The following is a 13,074-nucleotide window of genomic DNA, read 5'->3' as shown; positions in this document are numbered from 1 at the left end:
AGGCTAAAGCAACTTTTGTTGGATTTATTTACTATTTTTTTCTTTTGGCTTTTTGGGTCCCACCCCATGATACTCAAGGGTTAGATTCCTGGCTCTGGACTTAGGAGTTACGCCTGGTGGTGCTGGGGGGACTATATGGGATGTCAGGGAGTGAACACTGGTCGGCCACATGCAGGGCAGATGCCCTCCCCATTGTACTAGCACAAGGATGGTCCTCACCCTGCCCCACTCCACAGCCCTAACTTCAGGAACCGGATATTGAAGAAGCTTTTCCTCACATCGCTGGATGAATCAAGAGAAAGAGGAAATAGTCGTGACAAGGACTATGATTTGAAAACAGTCATAAATGGATGGCTCCATCCCTCAAAAAAAAAAAAAGAAAGAAAAAGAAAAAAATCTGAAATCCTTGAGGTAGAGCTGTATTTCCAGTTATAACAGCATGAGATATAAAATGGCAAGTTCTCAATACAGATCTAGAAAATGTCCGAAGAAACAGAAAAGTATAGCCCGTTCACAGGGGGTGAAAATAATTTAACGGACATAAATTCTGACAAAGCCCAATCGGTGGGGGCCAGAGCCATAGCACAGTGGGTAGGATGCTTGCCCCGAGTTTAATACCCAGCACTCCAAATGGTCCCCTGAGCTTGCCAGGAGTGATCCCTGAGCGCAGAGCCAGGAGTAGGTTCTGATTACTGCCAGCTGTGGCCCCCAAACAGAACAAAACAGAATATAAAAAGCCCAATCACTGGAATTATTCAATATGTTAAGCTGTATTAAATATATTAAATCATAGAAAATTAAATATGCAGGGTTGAAGAGATAGTACAGAGGGTAGGGTGCTTGCTTTGTATCTGGCTGACCAGGGCTTGGTCCCAGCACCATGTATGATCCCATGAGCCCACCAGGAGTGATCCTTGAGGGGACCACAAGCATCCACACTCTTCTTGGCTCTGCCCCTAGCCATGTTCTGAGGCCTGGCCGTCCAGCATGGTGTCCGTCAGCAGCTCCCAGTACCGGGGAGGCCTCTGCACCCATGCCCACCTGAGCATCTCCATCCTCGACCCCCAAGCTGCATGGATGTGCCCTTCTGCTCTTCACTGGGCACCCGCTTACGCAGCCTCGCGTTGTACAGGGAGGAACAGCCGAAGAAGAGCTCGGGGCACAGAAGGGCCGAGGTGAGAGGAAAAAGGCAGGCTCCAGCTTCCAAGGCCAGGCTCCCAGGAGCCCAGGGAAACCTCTGCCCGCAGCTCTCTGTGGGGGGTCAGCCTCTTTCCAGGTTCACACACACACACACACACACACACACACACACACACACACACACACACACACACACACACACACACTTGGTCAGGAAAGGGCCACCCCAAGGGACATGGTGAGGAGAGAGTGTGGTGGTGGCTCTGCCATAGGCCACCTCAAGGTGACTCGCCGGCTGGTCTTGGTAATTTTTTGTTTTTAGTTTTTGGTCACACCCAGCAGTCACCAGGGCTCACTCCAAGAGAGATTCAGGGGGTGGCGGTGGTGGGGGGTGGGTATATGGAGATGCTAGGGAGGGAACCCAGGTCAGCTGCATGCAAGGCAAATGCCCACGCCCCTGTACTATCCTTCCAGCCCCCTAGGCTGTTCTCAGTGGAGGTGCAAGGGCGGGAGGATTAGCCGTTGGGTCCACGCCCAGGTTTCAGGCCTCATGGGAGTAACATCCATTGTAGCTATGAGCTCTGGACTCTGGGATGTATAGGGGACCCCTAGTGTCCTGCAGCCACCTAGTGAAGAGAGGATGGGTCCCCACTGCGGGCATCTGGATCTGTGGTGGGCCTACAGCTCTGTAGCGTGGACAGGGCAACCGGAGCAAAGGTCTCATGCTGTTGTTGTTTTTCCTGTCTAAATCGGTGTTCATGGCATGGATGACTCCCAAGGACGCCAGAGGCTCACAAACTGTTAGCCATGCCCGGGGGTGCTGGGGAAATGCTTTCCACTCCCTGGAGGTGGGAGCAAGGCTTAGTGGCTTGGTTGGGGGAGACCTTGGGATAAGAGGACCACCATACCACCGCAGGGAAAGATCTGCCCTTGTGGGCAGAAAGAGAGGGGCAAAGGAGGCATCTGTGGACCCACACGCTGCCCTGGGAATGTGCAGATCTTAGCCTGGAACTGTCTTGGGGTCAACCAAGTGAAGAGTCATTTGTGGGCTTCCTGTCTGGTACTGCAGTGCTGGTGCTGGCCAACAGGGGGCAGGCAGCCTCCTGCATCCATGGGGACGGCGCTTTGCTGCTGCCAGGAGCAGGAAAGGGTCAGGCAGAGGCCATCCTGCTTGGCCTCAAAGCCAGCTGGAACCTTCAGCTACCAGGGTTCATTTGCACAGACAGAGCCAGTCAGAATCTAGTAAGGGGCGCCAAGATCTTCCCACTCATCCATTCACTAATGCACTCACTGTGTGTTGGGGTGGGGGGTGGGGGAAGGGCAGGGGGTTTGGGGAGGGGGAATAAGTAATGCTGAAAATGACTCAGGAGCCTCTGCTGTGTAGAAGCCCGAAGTCTGGAGGGGAAATGGACAGAAGGAAAATGAAGAGCAAGTGCTCTTCTGACAATAAGGCGGGGCACCTTTAGGCAGGGCCGGGGAGTCTCTGACCAGGAGACTTTGAAAGACATCAGCGTTAACCTCTCAGTGTGTGATTGCAAACCATAATGCCCAAAAGTAGAGAGAGAGAGTATGGGGGAAATTGCCATGGATGCAGGGGAAGGGTTGGAAAGGGGGCGTATACTGGGGACATTGGTGGTGGAGAACGTGCACTGGTGGAGAGATGGGTGTTCTATCATTGATTGAAACTTCAATCAAGTATGATTGAAACTTAAACATGAAACTGTATCTTTTAACTGTATCTAAGTTAAAAGTGATTCAATCACTGTCACTGTCATCCCATTGCTCATCGATTTGCTTGAGGGGGCACCAGTAACATCTCCATTGTGAGACTTGTTGTTACTGTTCTTGGCATATCGAATACGCCATGGGTAGCTTGCCAGGCTCTACCGTGTGGGTGAGATACTCTCGGTACCTTGCCGGGCTCTCTGAGAAGGGCAGAGGAATCGAACCCGGGTCACCCGAGTGCAAGGCAAACACCCTACCCACTGGGCTATCGCTCCAGCCCCGATGATTCAATTAAAAAAAACAACATAGACACCAGCACATAGGTGCAGTATAACCCACGGTTCATTCCATGTACAACATACTCTCTCCATATGTTTTATTATTCCAAGATGAGGAGTTAACCTTTGGGAAGTTTATATCCTTCAAAGTACTGCTTGAACAACTTACAACTGATGCAGTTCTAAGTTGCCCATTCCTGTGACCATTTTTGCTGTGGGTCCCAATCCACCCTCACTTACTGGAAGTCATGTCTTGGGTAGGTAGGGACCTCATGGCCTCCTGGTCACTGATAAAGCTACAATACTGGGCACAAAGAATGAATTGGAGGGGGGGATTCCTTGGACAGATGGATGGATGGGTGGATGCACGAATAGATGGGTAGATGGATTTGGTGGGTGAATGAATGGATAGTGGACAAATGGGTGGATGGGTGAGTGTATGGGTGGATGGATGGATGGGTGAGTCATTGCGTGGATGGATGGGTGGGTGGGTGATTAGGTGAATGGATGGGTGGGTGGATGATTGGGTGATGGATGGGTGGGTGGGTAGATGCATGCATGTATGCTTGACTAGATGGTTTGATGGATGATGGATGCATGCATGAATAGATGGGTAGATGGACTGGTAGATGAGTAGGTGAATAGCTGGATGGGTGGGTAGATGGGTGAGTGGATGAGTGAATTGGATGGATGGGTGGGTGGGAAGATGGATACATTGAATAGATGGATGGATGGGTGGGTGGGTGGATGCACGCATGCATGAATAAATGGGTGGATGGATGATGAAGGGATACAGGAGTAGATGGATGGATGGATGGGTAGGTGGATGAATGGATGGATAGGTAGATGGATGGATGGATGGGTGGATGGATGGATAGATGGAAGGATGGACGGAGCAGGAATCCATACAAAATAAGCCTTTATTTGGACAGGTTGAAGGGGTCACAGGTACAGGCTCCGGAGGACTTTCACCGAGCGTTGCCAGCTCTCCTTCCAGCTCTGAGCCCTCTTTATCAGTATTGCGTTTTCATCCTGGATCTTCTTTAACTTCTCCTCAAGCAATGTCAGATATTTCTGGGGACAAGGCACAGGGAGAGGTGACTGTAGGAGGGACTGCAGACTCTGCCCGGAGAGGGTGCTGCCCCCAAAGCTAAGGAGAGGACTCCCAGGACTGGAGTCTGTGCCTCACCTATTGGGGGGGGGGTTGGCATCTGTTCCACTCCCGGCCCTGCTTTCTCCCCCGAGCATGGCTGGGAGTGCCACAGGCTGGAGACTCACTCTTCAAACAAAGAATACCGTCCCCTGTGGGCAGCAGCTCCCCAACCCCCAGTAACTGTGGGTGTGTCACAGCCCTTCCTCATGTGACCTTCCCGACCAGGGGACTCCTCCTGACAGAGACACGGGGTGGGGATGGGGTCCGGGGCACTTGCTGTCCAGGTAGGTGTCATCTGCATAGGGGTCAAAGGTTGTCCCCCCCACCCCCGCCAGGGCGGCCAATGCCAGCCCTTCCCACCTGCCTGCCCACCTGCCCGTGTCCCCACACACCAGGTAGACGGCATCCCGGGCCTCCACGGCCGCCAGGTGGCCCAGTGTGGTCTTGGTGGTGGTGATGGGCGGCGTCTTCTGCAGGAAGATCTTGGCTTGGATGGTGAAGGGGGTTGGTTTCAGTCCTGGCCACTTCCTGCCAACAGACAAGCCTGTCAGCCTTCTGCATGGCCACGCCTCCAGCCCGGGGGAGGCTGGGCCTTTCTCCTCTGGCAAGACTCTAAGGGCATGGGCGGGGTCTTGGGCATCTCGGTAGTTTAGATTAGCTCACAAGAATCCACACGGGCGCATTTGCGTGGCCCCAGACTTTAATCCTAATTAAAAGTTAACCCTTTCCTGAAAAATAAAAACACTCTCATGTTTTAACATCATGAGAATCCCCAATGGGAGCATTTATCACTCTGCTTCTTCAGGTCTGATTTTTACCTTCATGTCCCTTCTCGGGAAGGGCCACCCTCAACCTCCAGTGAGTCCCTTTCCTGGGTCCCAATTCTCTCCTCAGCCAGCCACTGGGCACCAGTTCCCAGCCGCTCAGAAGGAAACTGGGTACCCAGTATCCCTCCTCCTCCTTCTCTCTGGCAGACAGGGTTCCCCTTCCTTATGGGTTCTTACTGGCAGCCTTGGGCTGGAGCGATAGCACAGTGGTAGGGTGTTCGCCTTGCATGTGGCCAACCCGTGTTCAATTCCTCCACCCCTCTCGGAGAGCCCGGCAAGCTACCGAGAATATCCCGCCCACATGGCAAAGCCTGGCAAGCTACCCGTGGCGTATTCGATATGCCAAAAAAAAAAAAAACCCAGTAACAACAAGTCTCACAATGGAGACATTACTGGTGCCCACTTGAGCAAATCGATGAGCAACGGGATGACAGTGACAGTGACAGTGACTGGTGGCCTTATCTCACATCCTAGGTCCCCTTACCCATTACCTTTTCAAAACGTCCACAAGAAAGAAAGGCAGGCGGCCCAGCTCACAGAGCAGGAAGCTGAGGCCCAGGCCAGAACGCCTTTGGGCCAGTGTCATCTCGGCATCCCGGAGCCCACCACCGCAGCCAGGGTCCCGGCAGCTCTGGACTCTTACCCGGGCCCCCGCTCAATCAGGGGCTTCTCGTTCTCTTCCTCCATGGGGAGCCCCGCGAGCTTCTTCCGGATGAGGATGGATATCTTCTGTCTGGGGGGAGACACCTCTGGCGGGCAAGAGACGGGTCACTGGCATGGCCTCACCCCTAGCCTGCCACCGGGGGACTCCTCCTGACAGAGACTGGGGCAGCTCGGCCTGGGGTTGTCTCTGGAGGACGTGAGGGGTGGTCTGGGCGATGTGTGCCCTGGGCCAGACAACCTGCTCAGAGTTCCGGGGAGGCCTGGCAGAGCCTTGGGCTGAGTCCAGCTCAAATGATCTCTAAATAGGCACTGCCTACGGCTAGGCTGTCCCTTTGCTCCTGCCCTGCCCTGGCTGGCCTTCCTCCCTGGGCTCTGTCTGAGGAGGGGGCAAGGAGCAGGCAGGGGGTCTGGGGCACATGCCCTGATCTGCAAGCTGAGGCTCCTGCATCCCTGAGTCACAGGGAGGGACGGGAGGTCTTCCCAGCTCCACTGCTTCTGGGCGGGGGGTCCCCCCGGCTGCCTCCCCTGCCTTGGGCTCCCCCTGCACTCAGCCCCCCTGGATCTTTGTGGGCCCCACTTCTTCATGAGAGCCCAGGGCTGGACAGCGCCCACCCAATATACATGCACGGGGACCCCGCGAATCTGCTTCTTGACCCCGAGTGGAAACAGAGGGACGCAGATGTCCCCTTCAGCATGGTCACAGGAGACAGACGCTGGGATGGACCGTGTCCAACAGTGGGGGGACACATTCACCGAAGATGGTGTCCAGCAATAGAAAAGGAGGGACACGGGGCTGACAGTTTGGAAAGCGTCCACTGGAGGGGAGGGGGGGTGGCAGAGGAGTGCGCCTCCTAAGCCACCACACACCGCTCCACCAGCTTCTCCCTGTCACCTTCCTCCCAGACCCCCCCCCCCCCCCGGAAGAGGACAGGGGGCGTGCAGAGGCGGGGAAGGCGCTGTGTGCTGCTCTCTAAGGACTGAGCTTGTCTCTTTCTCACACTGCTACAAGAAACGTTCGTCTCTGCAATCAAAACCGTCCGAGACGGGTTTTGATTCTTGAACAGATTAGTGATGGTGACAGCAGTTAGGATGTGACTTTTCGGCTCTGCGCGGTTACAAAGGCAGCAGGCACCTTATCAGAGAGTTTCAGCCTCGCCTGATGGGGAAAAAGAGAAGACTGAGAACTCTCTGGGAACTCTGGCAAAATGGCAGAGGAGTGAGAGCTCTCAGGACCCACTGCCCTGCTGGTATATTTCACCTAAATGGTAAACAGGGGCAAACAGAGGTGCTGAACCAAGGCCAGCGGCTGGAGGAAGATGGGGGTCCGGGGAGGAACAACTGTAACCAAAGGTGATCACGGGCACACCTCGGAAGGGGGCGGGGGGTAGGGGTGGGGGCCGTGTCCAGGTGCGTCTGTGATTTGTGAAAGAAAGGAAGCTGCAGCTCGGACCCTAGCATGCAGACTGGGAGGGAGGGGAGCAAATGGAAGCTGTACAGGGTTTCCCCAGGGAGGGGGCACTGGGGGACGAGCTGCACAGCCAAGGGACTGGGGAGCCGAGGGACGCCAGCAGGGGCCACATCAGACAGCAGGAAACTGGGCAGGAGGCAGCTTCCAAGAGGGAGGCAGCCGGCATCTCCGCTGCAGGGGCTCCTGACGTGTCCACGGTGGCCCTCAGGGTCCAGGCGGATGTCCTGGAGTCCAGCACCAGGGGCTGGGGCTGGGGCACGGAGCTGTGGAGCTTGTCAGGAACTGACTGAACTCATCAGAGCAGGTCCTCTCTGCACCCGGCCCTGGGTTCTCTAGAACACCTGCATCTTCTCTGGACCTCGCTTCACCCCGGCCTCCTGCCTCTGACCAGCAAGGCGGGGGGGGGTGCGGGGAGGGCATCACCTCCACCCTGTTTGTTGTTATTGTTGTAATAACCAGGGGCTGCAAATGTGCTGGGTTGACGGGGTTGCGCATCTGACTGGGGGGGTTCGCCCATCCCCCCCAATGCTAGCTGGGGGTCCCCTACTTTCGGTTGCTGGACTTGCACTGGCTGGCTCCCCGGGGGTCATGCTCATTTAGCTGTGGTACCTGTGCCCATTTTGGGGAATGGGACCAATAAATGATGGTCCGACTGGGTAGTGGACACTGGACGGAGTTAGAGTGAATGGGCGAGGTCCCCACAGGCCCAGATGTGGTGTTTGGCGTGTGGCAGCGCCAGGAGAATTCCCAGCAGTGTTTGGGGTACTGGGGTCACACACAAGGGGCCCACCTCTTCTTGCTCTCCGTTGACAACTTTGACCCCTTGGGGTTCTCTTTACCATAGGGATATTGAGTGTCTCTGATTTGTCAGCTGTCAGGAGTTGCCTAATTTCTGGCTTCTCCCCTCATCAACATCTTCTTTTTGTTCTGGCTACAGCGAAGGGCCCGTGATTTGGTTTATGGCTTTGAGGTCTCATCTCCGACTTGGGAACATTCTCCCTGTCCCAACCATATGAAGCTTGTTGACTATTAAAGTGTCTTTTTTTTTTTCACATACAATTGTCGACTTCTGCAATGTGGGGGTGGGGTAGGGCTTGTGGAGCCACTGATGGCGATGCCGAATGGGACAGTGCAGGCCTCACACTTGAGCTCGGTGGGGACAGAAGTCACCAGGGTCAGCCCAGAAATTGTCTTTATGTGTTTGAGAATTTAGGGAAATCGTCCATGTGTTTGAGATTTGCTTTTTAGATTTTAAAAAAGTTATTTTAGGGGCAGGGGAGATAGCCCAGCAGTTGGAGGTGCATGTTTGGCAGGCACGTTTGGGACTTGGGCATGTCCCTCTGAGCACCTCTGGGTACAGCCCTGGGGACCCCAGCACTGCTGGTCTAAGCAGCCCTATCTGGCCAGGCCTGGGCACCTGACCAGCTGGCCAGGTTGGCCAAGTGCTGCAGGGAAGGACCCCTGTCCCTGAGAACCACATCAGAGTCCATTCCCCCAAAATGTCTTTGGGGGTCTACCCAATGCCGGTGATTCAAGCAAGGGCCTGCAGATGAGGCACTGCTCAGTCCCGCTCTGCCGGGGATTACTTGGGTCACCCTGACAGTGCTTGGGGACACCTTCAGGGCTGCACTCGGTAATGCTTTGGGGACTTTGTGGCATATACCTTAACCCTGTGCTATTCTGCCAGCGCTCCTCACCCCACCCCCCACTCCTCAACCCTGACCCTCTCAAAGTTACTTTTAATGAAAACAAAAATAGTCTCCTCAGTGGAGAATGCTTTCACTTGGGGAGAGTTGGGGGAAAACAGACCCCTCCAGCCCAGCACCCTCTATCTCGCCAACCCCCAACACCAGGACATAAGGCTGCTGCCACTCACTCGCAGTCTGGATGTCATCGGTGGTGACCACTTCGTCCAGTTGCATCAGGAATTTCTCGGTGAAGATGGCCAGCTTGTTTATGAAAAGCATGGTGGACTTCCTGGTGAACTCCTGGGGGATACATGGGTTCTGGGGGCTGCAGGCCAAGGGGCTGCGCTCCAGAGAAGCTGGGGAGAGGGGCCAGGGATCCAGCAGTGAGACGAAACCCCACCCAGGTGTCCAGGTTCACAGGTCCTTGGTCAAGAGGCCATTCCCAAAAGGGGACTGGGCTTGAAGACAGGAAATGACTCAGAAACGGCCAAAGATACACATGTAGGAAATGTACCAAAGAGGAAATTACATGAAGAATGGAGGTGGGGGGGCGGGGAGTCTTCATTGTAATTTATTGTGATACATTAATTATAATCAATTAGCCCCAAAATGTTTAAAAATTCAATTTAAAGTTCAGTAACAGAGAACCCAACCACACAGCCATGCTCAAGGACACTCTCCACAGGCTCGGACGAGCCTCACCTATGGGGGAAACTTCAGTAAAACCCAGGGATGTGGGACCCGTGACTGAGATCTCCGACCTACTCGGAACGAGACTGGGCCTCCTCCCCCCAGTTCCCCAGTTTTCCAGTAACTTGGCAGTCACACCCACGAACTGCCCCTGGCGCCATATAATCTCATCAGTGGCGAAGATCTAGAGACTATAAAATAAAGCTCCCAGAAGAGAGCACCACAGAATGTCCTGGAGGACATTGCAGCTGCACAACTTCTTCTACTCTAGACCACTCGTGCACCAAAAGTAGCACACATTAGTTTGGGTTTAACACACATGCTTGTAATCTCTTACGCAAGAGCTTAAATGACTCCAGGATGAAATACAACAATCTTCACACACTTTCCTCTTATGGCGGTGGGAATGTGCATGGTGGTGAGATTGGTGTTCGAATATTATCTGTCATGAACTGCTTCGAACAACTTTATAAAAATAAAATTAAATTTAAAAAAAAGCAGTCAGGGGCTATGAAAGTAGCACATGGATCAAGAAACTTGCATGTGGTCAGCCCTGCTTTGATTTCCAGCACATTGGTTCCCTGACCAATGCCCTGATACTGCTGAGGGGCCTGGGGGGTGAGTCGTCTGTAGGCCCCAGGCAGCACTGCACCCAGGGCACTTCACAGTGACTCAAGGGTCTGGTTGGCCTAAACTCACAGGGAGGAGCTCCTGGAATTCCTAAGCACCACTCAGTAGACCCACAACTCCCCCCTACCCAAACCGGTCAGTAAGGACCATCTCCATCTGCTCTCATGGCCTCCTTTGGCCAGATGACAGCGAAATGCTGCTCTCAGATACCCACTGGAATCACCTCTGTAGAGGGAGTGAAGGCCCCCAACAAAAGCCGCGGCACCACTGACCTCCAGCTTCTCCGTGCTTGCTCTGATCTCCCCTTCTAAATCTTTCTGCCGCTTCTCCTCCACTTGACATAAAGACTCCATATCTTGGCTGTTGGCCGGGTGTCCGATATTTGGATGGAGTTTCTGGACATTTTTATCCTTCAGTCAAATAATTCATACATCAGAGTGGGGGTGGGGACATGGACCAGGCTTGCGGTAGGATCAACAAGTCACTGACCTTTTTTTCTCTGCCAATTAAGATCATGGCTAGACTGAGAGTGTGAAAGGTCATGGGCGGGGCGGGGAGGGGGCCAGCAGATGGGGTCTGGGGTGGAGAAGGCAAAATCCAGGGCTAAAACCCAGCCTGACAATCAGGGAGGGGATGAGTGGAACATCTGCTCTGGCACAATCAGGACTTTAAGTCAATGATGTCGATAGCATCCGTATCCCAAAGCCCCAAGGAGCGAATAGATGAGGACTGTCCACCCCAGGGGCCACAGTCCCGTCGAGCCCCTAGCAGGCCATCCATTCACTCCAATGGGGAGCTTGCTGCTTCTGTGAAGCAGCTGTGGCTTCTGATTTTTTCCAATGCCTTGTACCTTTCTGCCTGCATAACAGTCTTCTTCCCTGGTGCTGGGTTCTACCTATGGCTCTGCCTCCATTTCTGAATTGGGGTGATGGGGGAGGGGTGTGAATCTGGATCCTGGAGTGGAAGGGGTGGTTCTAGGGCCCTCACCTTCCTTCTCTCCAGTTGTTTCTGATGATCAATAAACTGGTTCCAGATCTCCTCGACGCCAGCACAGAACTTCTTCCAGTGGTTCTCCTTGAAGTTCTCCATCGCTAGCCAGCACACTTGGGGCAGAAGTTCCTCAAATCTCCTCATCTGGCCCCGTAATTCTGTACAATGGGATGGGGACAGAGGGGAGGACAGAGCAGAGCCAAACTGCTAAAATAATCTTTCCAACAAAGGATCAGGGTCGGTTCCCAGTGGGAAATATTTGGCCTATGATGTAATAGCTACCTCATCAAAAGGTGCTCCGGGGCCTAATCACATAGAACCTGTTTGCTTTACAGGATCAAAGGCTTTCTTCACTCTGCAGGAATTTTCAGCTCATTACAAATGCATTGTGTCTTTCAGCACTTCTGGCTCATCCATTCTCTCCCCAGACGTGGTCTTGAACTAGACGAGTCTCCCAAGTTCACCCCACTTGCCCTCAAAATATCTAGAGGGCAGGCTGACTCTTTCTGTCCACGTTTCTTTGCCTCTCTTCCCTATTTTTGCCTTCTTATCTGGGTTGCCTTTTGAATACTTTCTTTGCACTTGCCTTCCAGATCCTGAATTTACCTCTACCTGTGAGTTATCTGGTAGCGATGACACTCCTTATTTTAAATTTTCAACAAGCTTCAATGAGCTTTGAGATATGGAAGCTCCATTTGGTTCTCCTTCATATCTACCTGGCCGTTTTAATAGTCTCTTGCTTCTTCTTTGTTATCAACTTTCTCTGTTATTTAACTCGACCACGCAGCTTTTCTGTGTCTGATGCATTCGTGTCTGAAATCTTCTTGTCTATTTTTGGTTCATACCCAGTGCTGCTCAGGGATATTCCTGGCCTTCTCAGAAGTCACCTCTGGTGGTGCTCAGGGGACCATTACCTCTGGTGGTTTCGGGGATTTGAACTGGGGTTGTTGCTGCTGCACTCACACACAAGGCAAGTGCCTCACCTCCTGTACTAGCCCTCATGTCTCTGAACCTGAAGCTTTAGCGGTGTTCAGGGCTTACTTCTGGCTCTGTGCTCAGGAATCAAGCCCGGTGGGGTTAGGGGACCATCTGGAGTGCCAAGGAGCAAACCTGTGTCAGCTGCATGCAAGGCAAATACCCTACACGCTGTCCTATAGCTCTGACCCCAGCACCTAGAGTCTTTACTGCTCTCATTCTGTTGTCTCGTGCCCAAGGTTCCTTTTCCTCTTGTATCTGGGTTTGCTTTGTTTGTATGCTTTACTGTGAGCTCATATTCTGGACATTTTGTTGGTGGAAATCCACACGGGCTCAAATTTGAGGTGTTTTTTTCCCCTGAGATGATTTACAGTGCCCCTATTTAACAAGCACCTGGGCATGAGTAACTCAAGCTCTTTGTTACTTGAGAGATCATTTGGATGATCCACAGAAAGAAAACTGAATTCTGATTTATTCCAGTATGACTTCAGGATTGAAAACCATAAAAGGGCTGATTGACACTTAGAGACTCTCAGCAAAGTTTTTAACTTCACCTTGACCTGTGAGTGAGCAAGAGTTAAGAGACTCCATTTTGCGTCCCATATGTGTACTTCTTAGAATCCCCAGTCCTTGGGGATCCCTGTATGTCCTGTGTTGTAGGTTTAACGTTAAACCAGGTCGTGGTGGATGGAGGCGGGAGGAGCAAGCACCGAGGCCTCTGGAAAGATACTCATGCAGACTCTGCAGGTGAGTGGCTGTATATCCGTGTTGTCTCAGAGTTTTACAAGCAGCAGACATCACTCCTAGGAGTCATTAAACGCTGATGCTAGCCAGACTGCCCTGAGAC

The 13,074-nt window shown here is 53.1% G+C and overlaps 1 protein-coding gene across 1 annotated transcript in view; it reads right to left on the bottom strand.

Annotated features, from left to right (window-relative positions):
- Positions 1–4,085: 4,085 nt before the first annotated feature.
- CCDC180 (coiled-coil domain containing 180) overlaps positions 4,086–13,074 on the bottom strand; it is a 58,780-nt gene continuing 49,791 nt past the window's right edge. The window contains exons 33-38 of the mRNA XM_055125161.1: positions 11,250–11,410; positions 10,535–10,672; positions 9,131–9,242; positions 5,767–5,872; positions 4,689–4,824; positions 4,086–4,217 (exon numbers count right to left, since the gene is read on the bottom strand). Coding sequence (XP_054981136.1) covers positions 4,086–4,217; positions 4,689–4,824; positions 5,767–5,872; positions 9,131–9,242; positions 10,535–10,672; positions 11,250–11,410 — 785 coding nt within the window. The remainder of the gene's footprint in view (positions 4,218–4,688; positions 4,825–5,766; positions 5,873–9,130; positions 9,243–10,534; positions 10,673–11,249; positions 11,411–13,074) is intronic.

This window comes from Sorex araneus, chromosome 1 (assembly GCF_027595985.1).
Source record: "Sorex araneus isolate mSorAra2 chromosome 1, mSorAra2.pri, whole genome shotgun sequence".
NCBI lineage: Eukaryota > Metazoa > Chordata > Mammalia > Eulipotyphla > Soricidae > Sorex > Sorex araneus.
Note: the sequence above shows the minus strand (reverse complement) of the source record. Positions and strands in the feature narration are given on the sequence as shown.